General features: G+C 37.4%; 1 protein-coding gene across 1 annotated transcript in view; it reads right to left on the bottom strand.

The window, feature by feature from the left end:
• Window positions 1-335: 335 nt before the first annotated feature.
• Window positions 336-19,059, bottom strand: part of LOC132555946 (myotubularin-related protein 3-like) — a 37,337-nt gene continuing 18,613 nt past the window's right edge. The window contains exons 3-16 of the mRNA XM_060220316.1: window positions 15,986-16,278; window positions 15,002-15,174; window positions 14,245-14,347; window positions 13,713-13,826; window positions 13,345-13,538; window positions 9,973-10,086; window positions 7,121-7,232; window positions 6,283-6,478; window positions 5,753-5,938; window positions 5,303-5,476; window positions 2,813-4,021; window positions 2,236-2,475; window positions 1,806-2,002; window positions 336-816 (exon numbers count right to left, since the gene is read on the bottom strand). Of these exons, the coding sequence (XP_060076299.1) occupies window positions 630-816; window positions 1,806-2,002; window positions 2,236-2,475; window positions 2,813-4,021; window positions 5,303-5,476; window positions 5,753-5,938; window positions 6,283-6,478; window positions 7,121-7,232; window positions 9,973-10,086; window positions 13,345-13,538; window positions 13,713-13,826; window positions 14,245-14,347; window positions 15,002-15,174; window positions 15,986-16,278 (3,492 nt within the window). The 3' untranslated portion in view covers window positions 336-629. The remainder of the gene's footprint in view (window positions 817-1,805; window positions 2,003-2,235; window positions 2,476-2,812; window positions 4,022-5,302; window positions 5,477-5,752; window positions 5,939-6,282; window positions 6,479-7,120; window positions 7,233-9,972; window positions 10,087-13,344; window positions 13,539-13,712; window positions 13,827-14,244; window positions 14,348-15,001; window positions 15,175-15,985; window positions 16,279-19,059) is intronic.

The following is a 19,059-nucleotide window of genomic DNA, read 5'->3' as shown; positions in this document are numbered from 1 at the left end:
TTTTGGAGAATTTTTCAAATCATTTGCAAATCAAAAACAACCTCTATTTTTTAACTCGATTTAACTTTTATCTAAATACTTAAGTGTATTGTGGAGATAATGATAAATAACCTCATCATTCTAAACGTCCTTTAATTTTCTACATAATATACATTTCATATGATTTGATTAATTGGATTAAATGCTAATTATGTTTAAACATTCTCAGTCAGTGGATATAATGATTCTTTTCAAAAAGATGTAAAAAACAAAAAACAAAAAAACATAGAACAAATATTAAATAAATAATAAATTGTTATTTTTTTTTTAAATCTCAAAATATTTTCAAACGTTAATTGCTTTATTCTTCCTGAAGAAAATGAAACAAAATTTCTACATGTTTTAAATTTCCACAAAATCCCATATTTTTCTAGTACATGTATAAGCATTTACTTATCAATATTACTGCAGCGTCTACTCGCATTGAGATCCTGAACTTTTCTAAACCTCTTGCATTCAAATATTCCTCCTTTAACACAACAAGAAGTCTAAACAACAAAACAATACATATACGCCTTGAATTAACAACGACAATTTTGAATTGATAGGAAATCATCTGTAAATAGTTTTATCATAATTTTTTTTGTCAGTTAATTTGAGGCAGCTGCGGCCATTGGTCGTTCATCGATGACTCCATTTTCCAGAGAACTCCTCCCACCCTGGTACCGCAGAACCTTGTAACATCGCTGACAAACATGCTCCGGGGACATGAGATTTTGTTGTGGAATCGACGTGTAGTAGTTTGTACAATCAAGACAGAAAATATTTCCGCAGTTCCTGTTAAATATATAACAGAGGTAATACAATGCGTGAATGTTGCATATTTCTTTTATTCAAAAGTTAAAAAAGTTTCAGCATTTACAACCAAAAGTTTATGTGACCTGTTTGTACCACAATCAATGACCAATTAAAATCCAATGACAAATTTACTTGTTCTATACCTGTGTTTTGTTCATGTAGATATGACTTGAAGCGATATGCCACTAATTGATATGCAAAACAGACCATTTGAGAAATATGTGGAAATATTATATTTTACTATAAACTATAATTAGTAATTAACAGTTTTTTAATAAAAAAAAGCAATTAACTTTTGAAAAGTTCATATAAAAATCAAATTACTTTACAAACAAGAGACCCAATGGGCCTGCAGAGCTCTTCTGGTATATTTCTACCAACCAAACATCATGCCTCTAGGCCTTTTAATTCATGAGAAGAAGTCATTAAAACGTTTCAATAAATTTGACACCTGAGATCTTGAAATTAGGTCAAGGTCATTTCTTTCCACAAACTTGGTTGGGCTTCATTCTGGGAACAACCCATCCAAATATCATGGATCTAGGCTTTTTACTTCATGAGAAATTGTTTAAATGTTTTAACAAATCTGACCCCTGCGACCTTGAATATTAGTTGAAGTCATTTCTTTTTGCAGCCTTTGATGGGCTTCATCCTAGAAACATACCAGCCAAATAATAACCATTTGTTCATTCCTATGGGACTTAATTCTATAACTCTTTCCTTGCCACACGAGAGTTATGATCTCTTTGCAAAGGAAATTTACCAAATGAGACCTGTAAAGGTTTACTTCAAAATATGTTATGATTTACACCCTAGAAAAACCATTTTCCAAAAGCTAACTGTACTTAGGCAGCACCATGTTTTGGCGTGTTTGGTGTGTTACTAATCCTACCCAACAATCAAACTTCAGGATCAGTTTTCCTGGACTTAAAGCTAACTTGCAGCAATTACTTGGAACTCAAATTTACCAGCAGTGGTGCTTCCTGTTAATCATACCAAAGCTTAGATCACAATTTCCACAGTGAGTAACAGCATGATCTGGGACCCACTTTACCAATTTGGATTCCATGTCATCAATTTGTTCCCAACTCGCATCAGATGCAGCATTACTACACCCACCTAGGGACTGGAAATCTCCATATCCTGTTGCTTCCGGAAGCAACAACTGAAACAATAAAATCATGTTGTTTACATTTTCAGAAGAAAAACTTTTAAAATCACACTTGAATTCAAAGGAAGGTCAAATTTGAAAAAAGAATTCTTGTTCATACTAAAACAAAGACATATATCCGAGGTCATTGTTGGTGAAATTTCAAAATTTCTCATACAAAATATCATAAATTACATCTGTACATACCCAATTTAATTATCAGAAGAAGGCATTATCTCATTCCTTACCATGTCATCTTTGGCCAGATCTAGAGCACACCTTCCTGCTCCACTACAAGCCGACGCGTGCTGTAGCAAAAGGGCTTGGGCATTAGCCAGGTGTGACTTTAAAGCGTGAATTTGCCGCTCATAATCATTCTCGATTTGGCGCATTCTCTGTTGAACAGGTTCCTGGAAAATTGTTAAGCCGTCTATGTCGAGATGCCGGCCAATACCGCTAAGATGGCGTTGTAAAGGAACCTCTGTTGACTGAAGGTACAAAGGAAACAGTTAAAAAAGTTCGACTCAAATGTGTTATTCAATTACTATGATAATCAGAAGTGGATAAAATCATTTAAGAAAATTGATTTAAACAGGATTCGCTATCTGATTTTACAATTTACAAATCCAACATGGACATTTATTTGTCTTTTATATCATAAAGACAGTGTTTTTCCTCCTGTGTTTACTGCTTGACCAGTAGAGGTCATTTAAGACTAAATCTTTATCATTTTAAATATCACACATGTTGAGTTGTTGGAATGAATTCTTTTCTTCATTGAAATCTTCATTTTTGACTCATGAAAAAAAAAATAACACTGTTTACCTTGTTTTCTGTGCCAGGTGTTGGAGGGCACGTAGAGTTTGGGGTTTGCGAGCTAACAGGAGTCGGAAATTGTGTAGAAGGGGAATGAGAGCCTCCGTTTGGAATACTGGACAGCTTGCCACAGCCGTTGGAGCCACAGTCGAGCCGCAGTGCTGGTGGCTGTGACAAGAGACATTGCTGCAGCTGTAGAAGGTTAGCTGCCTGCCGTACGCAGTCCATGTGAACATGTGAGTTACTTATGTCACTTGTACTTGTACTAATACTCGAGCAACTCTCTAACGACTTAATTTTGGTTACAGGCTTTTTACTCCTACAGTCACTATCACAGTGTAAATTTTCCTGACTACATGATGACACTTGACTGTGTGGTCGGTCAGCAGAACGTGATGAGCTGCACCGGCAGTGTTCACTTTCTTCCTCGCATAAAGTGTCTGTGGAACTCTCTATTACGAGTTCACGAGACCCCGTTTTATTTGTTAAATTGTCACCACTCTCTATCTTAATTGTCTGACATGTTTTGTCTTCAGTCTCAATTCCATTACTAAGACCATTACATACCACATTTTCACCACTAATCACTGTCAATGTTCCTTCTGTATATCCATTTGTCGCCAAATGTTTCTCTTTGACTTCTTGTCCGTTTATCAGTGAAAGATGTTTCCCTTTGTCATCCACTTCCTCCTCTACTCCGCTGTCGCCATTTTGAAGTTCCATCTTGCCATCATTTTTAACACTTTCATAGTCCTCAGTGGAATCCCTTCCTCCGTTTCCTTGCATTTCACTGATGACATCATCATTCCTGCTGTCGTCAAATAATTCATCATGTCCGTTCTCTACTAAACCTGTGTCACTGTTTGTAATGACTTGATTTGTCTCCTCTTTATTGATAGAATTAGGAATGCTAGTACAACTTGAATTTTGCTCAATATCTTTGGCTGCGAAGTGAAGACTTTGATCTGCGAAGTCCAATGTAATGTTGGGATCACTTTTTCTACGACTTGGACTTGCAAGAACTGTCACTTCCTGGTCATGATTAGCAGCTAAATTATCACATGATCTCGTCTTCTGCAAGTTGGAGCGTTCCGGCTCAGTGACAAGAGAGGGTCTATCAAGGGAGCCTTCTTCTGGGCCCATGGAGGAGGAGTTGTTAGATAGGAACACTGCCCTCCAGAGTTTAACACTTCTAACATGACATGAGGGATACAGCACCTGTGGAAATTTTCAATGATAAATTTCTGATCACAATCTTCAGGTTAAATTAAATTGGAGTGAGAAAGAACTTCTGCTGTTTTTAGTATTCATCATGGTACGAACAGAAGCTGAATGCTTTCATATGTAAGTCTAACTTAAAACTTACGTATGTGACAACAAATTTATCCATCAAATATGTTATTACTGTAATTAGGGATACTGTATATCTGGTTATTATTGTGACACCTAAATTTTGTGATTTTCCTTGGGGCAAGGAGAAAAAAATCCCAAGGAATATTAATCTCCTACTGTGTATGTACATTATATGAGCTATAAATTGATCTGGGATCATTAGTGGTGACCGTAGATTCTAGGCCTAGCTGGTCTGTCGCAGATTCTTGGCCAAACTGGTCTGCCGCAGATTCTACGCCTAACTGGTCTGCCGCAGATTCTAGGCCTAGCTGGTCTGCCGCAGATTCTAGGCCTAGCTGGTCTGCCGCAGATTCTAGGCCTAGCTGGTCTGCCGCAGATTCTAGGCCTAGCTGGTCTGCCGCAGATTCTACGCCTAGCTGGTCTGCCGCAGATTCTAGGCCTAGCTGGTCTGCCGCAGGTTCTAGGCCTAACTGGTCTGCCGCAGATTCTACGCCTAGCTGGTCTGCCGCAGATTCTAGGCCTAGCTGGTCTGCCGCAGATTCTAGGCCTAGCTGGTCTGCCGCAGATTCTACGCCTAGCTGGTCTGCCGCAGATTCTAGGCCTAGCTGATCTGCCATAGATTCTAGGCCTAACTGATCTGTATATGTCAGGTCAAACAAAATCACACACTTACATATGAAGGCCTATAATTTCTCTAGTATTCCTACAGCTTTCTTGATACAAGTTTTAAGAAATCCATTTATCACATATCAGGATGACTGTTCAAGAAATCATGAATTTCTACGAGCCATTTGGCCCCCGGTGACTTCATTGTGGTAAAGCACCAAGTCGATATTTACTTCAGAGATAGCAGCTCCCCCTACATTCAATAGTTAGTGAGTAGTGTTTATTAATGTCATGGTTGATTGGACATACCCAGTTGTGTAAACAAGGTATTGATCGTTATAAGAACCTGTTCACTTGTAAGGTTTGTATGAAGGGAGATAACTCCCACATGTCATAAGACGTCAATGCCCACGCTTCCTAAATGGTAAACAGATGACCTATTTTAGATTATTGTATAAATAGTTACTATGACATTGACCTTGAAAATCTCTTGTGAATGTATTATTTGATGAAGACACATCTTGTTAATATGCTAGGTACCTGCTGTTCTATTGTTGGACAATACAGGTGATTGAGGAATCGTTTGTTTTTAAGATTAAGGAGTGACCAGACAGAGGCAGTGCGTTTGTCCAACTCCTCCTTCTGTCTCTCCTGTGTCGTGTTACAGAGGAATGTACCGAACAGACAGGAATATGTATGTTGCACCAGCTTCACCTAAAAAACACATTTAAAAAATTCAAAATTCAAAGAGTACATAATTAACACTTAAATCCTCACAACTGTTACAATTTCATTCAAAAACAAATAGAACATACTTCCATGCATCTCCTAGTACCCATTGGATTGCTAAGACAATTACTTAAATTAAACTTAAGGTTTCTTCTATATTTCTTAGCCCACCGGAATATTCCATCATTTAATGCTATCAACACAGTCCAGCTGGATATCACTTTAAATGCTTCTTAAAAAAGAAATGTGTGATTTTCTTACTAGATAGGCTTCATTGAACTGGAAAGCTGTGGGAAACTGTGTATAAAGCTGGTATACACAGTCAATCCACTGCAGGAACACGGGACATCGTTCGTTAGTGTCCTCAATATCAATTCCATTTCCACAGCGGTCAGCAAACTTGTGACCAAAGTCCAGCCACTCTCGTTCAATCAACACAAGAAAACCCTACAAAAGGGAGAGAAAATGTTGAGGTGGTAATAATTATCAGGCCAAACAATTAAAACTTTTGCCTAAATTTATATTTTATCTACTTCCCCATTTCACCATCAGGACTACAAAAGTACACGGGTATATCTTGTCATTTAATCTCAAATCTGTCTTAATGTATTTTGAAGCGACTTCAACACTGGACAAAAAAAAAAAAAAAAATAAAATAAAATCTAGCAACTCTTGCAGCAATAAATACTACAAAATATGCAGGAGACCATTATAAGGCCAAACAAAATTAATGTTTTGTTTATCAGTACTTTATTTCAATTTTTTGGGAAAACAAAGGTGATGATTCTTACCTCCATTGTTCTGTAGTAAGGGTCTAGTTGGAGAGTTGCCAAGGAAATAATTTGCGGGGTTCGATCCCAGCCGTCTGAGCAGTGGACAAGGACTGGACGCCCCTCCTTGTCGATAGAACTGACCACTATATTGGCTGTCTTCATTAGACACGATGTGTGTAGGAGCCATTTGGAAGTCTCCAGTCCAGACAACCAGCTACAACAACAGAATTAGTTCTCATCTTCTCAAGTGTCATGGAAACATGCATACTGAGTATTGCTGAAGCAATACATATCCTCTATTGGTCCCCACAAACTTTTGATAATTTATAAATTTTCTAATAATTAGTAATCTTGATCTTGAACCAACAACTCTGAAACTCAAATGTATTGTGGATAATTTTATGTTTAATAAATGTGTGACGTTTCATGAAAATCCGTCACGGAATGAAACTGCTAGGGTACTGACAAACTTTCTAGATGAAGTAACAGATAGACAGAAAGGTAAAGTAGAGTCTTACACTCTCACTTAAAATGTGGTATTTGTATGAAATATCTACACAATTTGAAGTGTTTTGTCTACAAAGTAATGTGGTAAATTTCTCTTATTACCTACCTCATACTATGTTACTTAATCCCCCCGTCTCACTTTTTTTATGACACCTATTACCATATAAACCTATGTAATGTGACTTGATAATAACCCTGACCCTAAAACTCTGACCACTTGACCTTTTAACTCATATCCCCTGACCTTAAACAATTTGTCCGCTGACTCTAAAACACTGATCCTTAATTTGGCATCTTATCCTGACATGAACTTTGACCCTTGATACTCGGTATGACCTTTGACACTTACTTGACCTGGTCTGGACCACTGCTACAGAGAGTCCGGAGTGCGATGAAGCTTTTCCTGATGGAGTGGATGTTTGCCAGGTTCATGAACTGGATCTCACAATTTGGGTAATATTCTGTTGGAAAAAAAGAAAACAAGTACATAATATCTGTTGTTTCCTTCAACAAAAACTCACCTTATTTACCCTTGCAGTGCAGACAAGTCTTCTTAAAGGGGAGAGTGTAAATGACTTGAGTCCAAACCTCTAAAGTTGAAGAGCTCCAAATACCACAAATGTTATTCATTTTCTTTTCTTTTCAAATTTAGCGTTGTATACTTTGTTTACAAAATCGAAAAGAATTTCCTAATCGTTGCTTCCTTTGTCCTAAAACTAACCAATAATACAGATACTCAAAGTCATAAGTTCTCTTTTATTGAACAACAGGAAAACACTGAGAATATTTCATGAAATTACATTTTGCTGTCAATTCAATTAATGATTTCCTAATGTTAAAAAATTTGGACCTATAAAAGGGAATCTTGAACTCCCGTCATCTGCTGAAAGGCCAAAAGGCTATAATAGTGGATATAAACCCCGTTAAATAGATACAAATCTCCTCTAGATTTAACAATGACTGATGTGCAATTAGGCAGCAAAAAAAGGTGAAAATGTAAAATTTGACTGAAATGCCTCTAGCAAATCACACTGCCAGAGTGCTGAACAAGAATTTCTACAAATAACAATGACCCTGACCTTGACCTTGACCCTGAAATTAAAATTTGTCCGAGTTATAATCTTCCTATATCAATGTGTGCAGTTTGATTTAAATTCTTCCAGGCATGAAGATGCTGTGGTGCTGACAAGGCAAAGTGTTATGTGAGGGGAACATTCCAGACATTCCTTGATAGAAGTAAAGAGATTAACATTAATTTAACATTAAAACTTTCTGAACTTACAAGCAACAAGTTACTAGTTACAAATAATCCAGTTTTACAACTTTTCTGAAGCGTTTTAGGAAACATGAGTTTTTACTTAAGTTCTCTATGGAAAAGTGCTTTCAGCCAAAGTCTACTCAATCTTCACAATGGTGCATTTTTTTTAACTTTATTATACCATAATTACCAGACTGAGCTAACAGCACTTGAGTTCTCTGGTATGTGATTTATTCAAATAAAATTTCAAATAAATTTCCAGTGAATTTCTATCACATTACTATAATTTGTTTTTCCTACAGTAGTACACCTGCAGTGATAAAATGTTTATAAAATGCATTAACTAAGTAGACACATACCATCCATGTGGGTCAAATCAAATCTATCACTAATATCAGCAGTCAAGACCCCACCCTTAATTCTGTTTTACTATTAGACCTAGTAATATGACTTACCAGTGCACCTGAGACCCCCACCCTTGGCCCAGTTTACTACTAGACCTAGTAATATGACTTACCAGGGCACCTGAGACCCCCACCCTTGGCCCAGTTTACTACTAGACCTAGTAATATGACTTACCAGGGCACTCCAGGCCCCCACCCTTGGCCCAGTTTACTACTAGACCTAGTAATATGACTTACCAGGGCACCTGAGGCCCCCACCCTTGGCCCAGTTTACTACTAGACCTGGTAATATGACTTACCAGTGCACCTGAGACCCCCACCCTTGGCCCAGTTTACTACTAGACCTAGTAATATGACTTACCAGTGCACCTGAGACCCCCACCCTTGGCCCAGTTTACTACTAGACCTAGTAATATGACTTACCAGTGCACCTGAGACCCCCATCCTTGGCCCAGTTTACTACTAGACCTAGTAATATGACTTACCAGGGCACTCCAGGCCCCCACCCTTCGCCCAGTTTACTACTAGACCTAGTAATATGACTTACCAGGGCACCTGAGACCCCCACCCTTGGCCCAGTTTACTACTAGACCTGGTAATATGACTTACCAGTGCACCTGAGACCCCCACCCTTGGCCCAGTTTACTACTAGACCTAGTAATATGACTTACCAGGGCACCCGAGACCCCCACCCTTGGCCCAGTTTACTACTAGACCTAGTAATATGACTTACCAGTGCACCTGAGACCCCCACCCTTGGCCCAGTTTACTACTAGACCTAGTAATATGACTTACCAGTGCACCTGAGACCCCCACCCTTGGCCCAGTTTACTACTAGACCTAGTAATATGACTTACCAGGGCACTCCAGGCCCCCACCCTTGGCCCAGTTTACTACTAGACCTGGTAATATGACTTACCAGTGCACCTGAGACCCCCACCCTTGGCCCAGTTTACTACTAGACCTAGTAATATGACTTACCAGTGCACCTGAGACCCCCACCCTTGGCCCAGTTTACTACTAGACCTAGTAATATGACTTACCAATGCACCTGAGACCCCCACCCTTGGCCCAGTTTACTACTAGACCTAGTAATATGACTTACCAGGGCACCTGAGACCCCCACCCTTGGCCCAGTTTACTACTAGATCTAGTAATATGACTTACCAGGGCACTGCAGGCCCCCATCCTTGGCCCAGTTTACTACTAGACCTAATAATATGACTTACCAGGGCACCTGAGACCCCCACCCTTGGCCCAGTTTACTACTAGACCTAGTAATAAGACTTACCAGTGCACCTGAGACCCCCACCCTTGGCCCAGTTTACTACTAGACCTAGTAATATGACTTACCAGGGCACTCGAGGCCCCCACCCTTGGCCCAGTTTACTACTAGACCTAGTAATATGACTTACCAGGGCACTCGAGGCCCCCACCCTTGGCCCAGTTTACTACTAGACCTAGTAATATGACTTACCAGGGCACTCGAGGCCCCCACCCTTGGCCCAGTTTACTACTAGACCTAGTAATATGACTTACCAGGGCACTCGAGGCCCCCACCCTTGGCCCTGTTAGCAAAGGCAGCGCTGTAAGATCGACAGTCAATCACCAACATCCTCTTGTCTTCTCCTTCTAGGTTTTCCTTACCACAATCTGCAGAAAAATTGACAGGGAGGTCACAGCCAGTAAAATTACATCAGTCAGTAAAATTACATCCACCAGTAAAATTACATCCCCAGGTAAAATATAATCAGCCAGTAAAATGACATTGACCAGTAAAATGACACTGACCAGTAATATTACCTCCACCAGTAAAATAAAATAGCCAGTAAAATGACATTGACCAGTAAAATTACATTGACCAGTAATATTACCTCCACCAGTAAAATAAAATCAGCCAGTAAAATGACACTGACCAGTAATATTACATCAGCCAGTAAAATTACATCCACCAGTAAAATTACATTGACCAGTAATATTACATCAGCCAGTAAAATTACATCCACCAGTAAAATTACATTGACCAGTAAAATTACATCAGCCAGTAAAATTACATCAGCCAGTAAAATTACATCCACCAGTAAAATTACATACACCAGTAAAATTACATCCACCAGTAAAATTACATTGACCAGTAAAATTACATTGACCAGTAAAATTACATTGACCAGTAAAATTACATCAGCCAGTAAAATTACATCCACCAGTAAAATTACATCAGCCAGTAAAATTACATCCACCAGTAAAATTACATCAGCCAGTAAAATTACATTGACCAGTAAAATTACATCCACCAGTAAAATTACATCCACCAGTAAAATTACATTGACCAGTAAAATTACATCCACCAGTAAAATTACATCAGCCAGTAAAATTACATTGACCAGTAAAATTACATCCACCAGTAAAATTACATCCACCAGTAAAATTACATTGACCAGTAATATTACATCAGCCAGTAAAATTACATCCACCAGTAAAATTACATCAGCCAGTAAAATTACATTGACCAGTAAAATTACATCCACCAGTAAAATTACATCCACCAGTAAAATTACATTGACCAGTAATATTACATCAGCCAGTAAAATTACATCAGCCAGTAAAATTACATCCACCAGTAATATTACATCAGCCAGTAAAATTACATCCACCAGTAAAATTACATCACCAGTAATATTACATCAGCCAGTAAAATTACATCCACCAGTAAAATTACATACACCAGTAATATTACATCAGCCAGTAAAATTACATCCACCAGTAAAATTACATACACCAGTAAAATTACATCCACCAGTAAAATTGCATTGACCAGTAATATTACATCAGCCAGTAAAATTACATCAGCCAGTAAAATTACATCCACCAGTAATATTACATCAGCCAGTAAAATTACATCCACCAGTAAAATTACATACACCAGTAATATTACATCAGCCAGTAAAATTACATCCACCAGTAAAATTACATTGACCAGTAAAATTACATCAGCCAGTAAAATTACATCCACCAGTAAAATTACATCAGCCAGTAAAATTACATCCACCAGTAAAATTACATACACCAGTAATATTACATCAGCCAGTAAAATTACATTGACCAGTAAAATTACATTGACCAGTAAAATTACATCAGCCAGTAAAATTACATCCACCAGTAAAATTACATACACCAGTAATATTACATCAGCCAGTAAAATTACATCCACCAGTAAAATTACATCAGCCAGTAAAATTACATACACCAGTAAAATTACATCCACCAGTAAAATTACATCAGCCAGTAAAATTACATCAGCCAGTAAAATTACATCCACCAGTAAAATTACATTGACCAGTAAAATTACATCAGCCAGTAAAATTACATTGACCAGTAAAATTACATCAGCCAGTAAAATTACATCCACCAGTAAAATTACATTGACCAGTAAAATTACATTGACCAGTAATATTACATCAGCCAGTAAAATTACATCCACCAGTAAAATTACATTGACCAGTAAAATTACATCCACCAGTAAAATTACATTGACCAGTAATATTACATCAGCCAGTAAAATTACATCCACCAGTAAAATTACATACACCAGTAAAATTACATTGACCAGTAAAATTACATCCAGTAAAATTACATCAGCCAGTAAAATTACATCAGCCAGTAAAATTACATTGACCAGTAAAATTACATCCACCAGTAAAATTACATTGACCAGTAAAATTACATTGACCAGTAAAATTACATTGACCAGTAATATTACATCAGCCAGTAAAATTACATCCACCAGTAAAATTACATTGACCAGTAAAATTACATTGACCAGTAAAATTACATACACCAGTAATATTACATCAGCCAGTAAAATTACATTGACCAGTAAAATTACATTGACCAGTAAAATTACATCAGCCAGTAAAATTACATCCACCAGTAAAATTACATCAGCCAGTAAAATTACATCCACCAGTAAAATTACATCAGCCAGTAAAATTACATCCACCAGTAAAATTACATCAGCCAGTAAAATTACATCCACCAGTAAAATTACATTGACCAGTAAAATTACATCAGCCAGTAAAATTACATCAGCCAGTAAAATTACATCCACCAGTAAAATTACATCCACCAGTAAAATTACATCCACCAGTAAAATTACATTGACCAGCCAGTAATATTATTTTAACTTAGTCCAGTATTTTGATATCAGCCAGTAAAATTACATCCACCAGTAAAATTACATTGACCAGTAAAATTACATCCACCAGTAAAATTACATTGACCAGTAATATTACATCAGCCAGTAAAATTACATCCACCAGTAAAATTACATACACCAGTAAAATTACATTGACCAGTAAAATTACATCCACCAGTAAAATTACATCAGCCAGTAAAATTACATCAGCCAGTAAAATTACATTGACCAGTAAAATTACATCCACCAGTAAAATTACATTGACCAGTAAAATTACATTGACCAGTAAAATTACATCAGCCAGTAAAATTACATCCACCATTGAGCCAGTAAAATTACATTGACCAGTAAAATTACATTGACCAGTAAAATTACATCAGCCAGTAAAATTACATTGACCAGTAAAATTACATCAGCCAGTAAAATTACATTGACCAGTAAAATTACATCAGCCAGTAAAATTACATTGACCAGTAAAATTACATCCACCAGTAAAATTACATTGACCAGTAAAATTACATCAGCCAGTAAAATTACACATATGTGAAGGAGGATCTTCAACAATTGTTACTTTGATGAAATTTCTATTGAGGGCAATCATAGGTCTTAAGAATCTGCAGCAAACATTTTCTTTCTTCAATATCTTAATAACAAACGAAGAAAAATTTTGCAGAGATAAACATCATCTTGAAAAGAATTTATTGTAGAAATCTTACCCCCATTCTGTGACCCACTCTCTGATGTACTAGAATCATCATGGACTGTGTTACTACGCTGGTATGAACCTGGGTTATGGGCACATGCCAGTGGGATGGCACGTAACAAGGCTTCGTCTTCTGGATTCCTCCAGCCTAGCCATCCGACCTCCGGCTGACTACAGCGCACCAAAACTGCACCATTACGCTGATCTCTGAAACGTTTGGAAAGCATTTCTTTGTCCAGAATTGCATTTCATTTTGACTGAAGGCAAATTTAATTTCTTTAAAAACTTTTTTTTTCTTATTGAATATCAGCTTTCCACTACTTTTTATCAGAGCTTCACTGTGTATATGATATGAACAAAATTAACGATTTCAACACTTACCTCCATACCACACTCGGAAAGCGGGCAAGAGCGCGGAAACTAGCCACTTTCTTCAGCTGTTCATCTGTGATATCTGATGGTACAATGTGGTGTTTTGGGTATGACCGACACACTCTGAAAAACAAAATCATTTTTTATGTTCCAGCATCAGTTCAATGACCTCTTGTAAAAAAAAAGCCAGGATTTGAGAAACAACAACTTACAAACACAAAGACAGCAAATAGGATAAGATTGAGAGGATGATACTGGGGATCTCAACTCTCTGGGAAAGATTATTAGTAGCTGAACATATGGCAAGCCTCATGTGTCAACTTTAAATCTTCTCCTTAAGGATGAGATCCCTCCATCTAATCTCCAAGCATGTAAAAGATTCCACTTAGTTGTGGCACCATAAATAAATTTAATCGTTGATATTACAGAAATACAAGCATCCAGCGATACTCAACCATGTTTATCACACGAGGTACTTCAAAGAGGATAAACATCAGTGCGTGGCCATCAACAGAATGTGTGTTTGCACCATCAGTCTTACCCAAATGACTCGTTCAGGTAGGTGATCCTCCACGCTGTTTTACTCTTCAAGTTAAACTTCATTCTGTCCACTTCTTTCCCAAATGAAAAGTGAAAATTCTCATCTGGAAAAATAAAAACAAAAAATCATCAAACATCATAATGAGACATCCAACATTTCACATCTCTTTTTCTGTCAGCACCTGATGAGCTGGGTTTTTTCCCATCAGCACCAGTAGAGCTGATTCTTCATTGAATTATACAGCTATCGAAAAAACCCATGTAATGTGCCCAGTTACTTTTTGGAGCTGATGATAGTATAAAATGCTCTTACTGACATAATGAGTGCACCCGAAAATTCAGTCAAAAATTGATTTCCGGGAGCCAAGAAATCGATCTAAGAATGTTCAGCTTACACATCACACCTATGATAGAACATCCAAAACTTGAAAGCATTCTCTTCAGAATTGTTTTTCATGTCATTACTTCTAATTACATTCTGTTTGATTATAGGGTAGGAAAAAAAGCATATTGTGTGAGTTTTTACTGTAGTCTAAGAAGATGAAATAGAGATCTGATCAATTATTCCAGGTAAATAATTCCTCATCATAATTCAACATCTGATAAATTATATTTCCAAAGATTTTTCTAATTTTCTTTTTTTTTTCTGTTTTTTTCTGATTTAGATTCTGTGCCTATTTCCTTTACATCCCAATACATCTGTGTCAAATATTACTGTCTAAGAATCCCATTCAAAAATCCTTCTTTGGTAGCTGTACCTTGCTTACACAGCTGGTAACAGGGGTCCAGCTCCGATCCCGCAGGATAGCCGTCAACACACCAGGCATGGAAGGCAAAAGCAAAATAACTTTTGAGTTCCTGGGGTGGGGCCACTCGATCACTGACACGACGGAACCATACCTGGCAGCTGTCATTGTTACTGAATGCACATCTAGAATCAAAAAGAGTAATTTTTTTCAAATGGAATATAACAGCTTAAATAATAAGTAATTGTGACAGAAATGAATTTCACACAGAAATTATTTGTCTGCCAATGTGCATTACATAGAAGTCAAAACAAATATCACATCTGTTTGTAGTGTCATGCTCAGGATTGTTTTGGTATGCTCAAGAAACAGTCATAGTTACATCACTGAGTGACAAGTATTTTTTCAATATTACGATGACCTTAACATATTCCTAAAGACTTTCACTATTTGTTATTTTCATTATGGTGTCCGTTTTTTAATCATTAAACTCTAACTGCTGCATAACCAGTGACAAAATAACAAGATCAGTTTCCCATCCCGTAGAACATCTATTTCCATTAGGGTTGTTTGGTATTTTTCAGTTTGTTTATTGGCCCATGAAAATCAAGGGTCGTTTTGAGGCTGGGCATCCTTGTAGTAGCTGGTGGCCACATCACATGCCTTTCTATGGTGTTCTGCCAAAAGGCACACCCAGGCATACACTGGTCTGTTTCTCAGCTTCCTGAGAAAAAACAAACCACCATGGGTCAATTGGAAGCCTCAAACTACAAACCTCAGATCTTCACTTAAGTTTCATAGGCCAATGCTCTGACTGAGCTAATACAGATCCTGGATAAGGCAGACATGTGTACAGTGTACCACTTTCACTCAGACACATGGAGCTACAGAGGCTATGATCAGAGATAAGCTGTGTATGATGTACATGGTTACAGGTGAGAACACCACAAGTTAAATGTATTCTTCAATGTCACATCTGTATCATCGACGACTTACCTAGCCACTGTAGCATCCTTACAGTACACATAAAGGTAGAATATGTCACGACATTCCACGCTCTCCACCAGCCCTAGTGGTACATTGATGAAGCTGTCCTTGAAGCGGATGAGGAGGCGGAAGTTGGATAATGCGATCACGCCTTCGTCTATGTGCCCAAGGAATTCCACAGCTTCTCCGCTCAGGAGTGGGAAAGGTACATGGAGAGCAGCATCTTCTGTCACAAGTAACTTTTTCGGATACAACTCTGATCGCTGAATGTAGTCCAAACTGGACGGCTCCTCAGCATATGCCTAGCAGTTAAACAACAACATGTTGTCAAGTATTATGGTAGGAAAAACAACACTACAACAATGAGACACAAAAAGCACTGGGTCTGGAGCATCAGTTAGGCTGACCAATGCAACCGAATCTACACAAACCTCTACCTTATCAAAAATTAACAGCAGCCCATTAACTCACATCTAGGCACCATACACTATCACATCCCAACAGATATCTACATACACTATCACATCTAAACAGATATCTACATACACTATCACATCTAAACAGATATCTACATACACTATCACATCCCAACAGATACCTACATACAACATACACTATCACATCTAAACAGATACCTACATACACTATCACATCCCAACAGATATCTACATACACTATCACATCCCAACAGATACCTACATACAACATACACTATCACATCTCAACAGATACCTACATACAGATACATACACTATCACATCTAAACAGATACATACACTACATACACTAACAGATACCTACATACACTATCACATCTCAACAGATACCTACATACAACAACACATACACATACATACACTATCACATCCCAACAGATACCTACATACAACATACACTATCACATCTCAACAGATACCTACATACACTATCACATCCCAACAGATACCTACATACACTATCACATCTAAACAGATACCTACATACAACATACACTATCACATCTCAACAGATACCTACATACACTATCACATCCCAACAGATACCTACATACAACATACACTATCACATCTCAACAGATACCTACATACAACATACACTATCACATCTAAACAGATACCTACATACAACATACACTATCACATCCCAACAGATACCTACATACAACATACACTATCACATCCCAACAGATACCTACATACACTATCACATCTAAACAGATACCTACATACAACATACACTATCACATCCCAACAGATACCTACATACAACATACACTAACAGATACCTACATACAACATACACTATCACATCCCAACAGATACCTACATACAACATACACTATCACATCCCAACAGATACCTACATACAACATACACTATCACATCCCAACAGATACCTACATACAACATATCACATACCTACATACAACATACACTATCACATCAACAGATACCTACATACAACATACACTATCACATCCCAACAGATACCTACATACAACATACACTATCACATCCCAACAGATACCTACATACAACATACACTATCACATCTCAACAGATACCTACATACAACATACACTATCACATCCCAACAGATACCTACATACAACATACACATATCACATCTATCAACATACATATCACATCCTACATACAACATACACTATCACATCTCAACAGATACCTACATACAACATACACTATCACATCTCAACAGATACCTACATACACTATCACATCCCAACAGATACCTACATACACTATCACATCCCAACAGATACCTACATACACTATCACATCTCAACAGATACCTACATACAACATACACTATCACATCTCAACAGATACCTACATACAACATACACTATCACATCTCAACAGATACCTACATACACTATCACATCTCAACAGATACCTACATACAACATACACTATCACATCTCAATAGATACCTACATACAACATACACTATCACATCTCAACAGATACCTACATACAACATACACTATCACATCTCAACAGATACCTACATACAACATACACTATCACATCTCAACAGATACCTACATACAACACATCTCAACACCTACATACACATATCTATCACATCAAACAGATACCTACATACAACATACACTATCACATCTCAACAGATACAACATACTATCATCACATCTCAACAGATACCTACATACAACATACACTATCACATCTCAACAGATACCTACATACAACATACACTATCACATCTCAACAGATACCTACATACAACATACACTATCACATCTCAACAGATACCTACATACAACATACACTATCACATCTCAACAGATACCTACATACAACATACACTATCACATCTCAACAGATACCTACATACAACATACACTATCGCATCTCAACAGATACCTACATACACTATCACATCTCAACAAATACCTACATACAACATACACTATCACATCTCAACAGATACCTACATACACTATCACATCTCAACAGATACCTACATACAACATACACTATCACATCTCAACAGATACCTACATACACTATCACATCCCAATAGATACCTACATACAACATTTGGATATATAATGTAGGTGAAGCAGAATGTGAGATATGCCCCAGATAAGGAAATGCAAAACGAACAAAGGGCAATTACTCTCTATAAATACTGTGGAAGAAACTTAACTTAAGTACATGACATGCAAATGAATATGGCATATGTAGGTGACAGTGTGCACTAGATCTGACCTGGGTGTGTACTAAGTAACGAAAAGTGTTAGCTGACTGCAATAGATACTTCACTAAGGATACATGTGTAAACACTGTCTGTTTATGGAGATGTAATATTGGACCCAAGTTCAAGTGTTCATTTAACACACACAAACGTAATTTATTATACTGTTTTAAATTTGTTTTTCTTTAACTGTCCTCTCAAAAATGTCAATTTCAGCATTCTGAATTGCATTTGCTTGGCCATCAAATTCAATTGAAAACATTTATAGAAATGTCAGTTGGCAGGAAATCATAGTGTATATAAGTAATATCCCAATGATTTCCATGCTTGACAAGTAC

Source organism: Ylistrum balloti, unplaced genomic scaffold (assembly GCF_031769215.1).
Source record: "Ylistrum balloti isolate Yb309-2 unplaced genomic scaffold, AGI_CSIRO_Ybal_v1 Utg370530, whole genome shotgun sequence".
Lineage (NCBI taxonomy): Eukaryota > Metazoa > Mollusca > Bivalvia > Pectinida > Pectinidae > Ylistrum > Ylistrum balloti.
The sequence above is the reverse complement of the archived record's forward strand: the minus strand, read 5'-3'. Positions and strand labels throughout refer to the sequence as shown.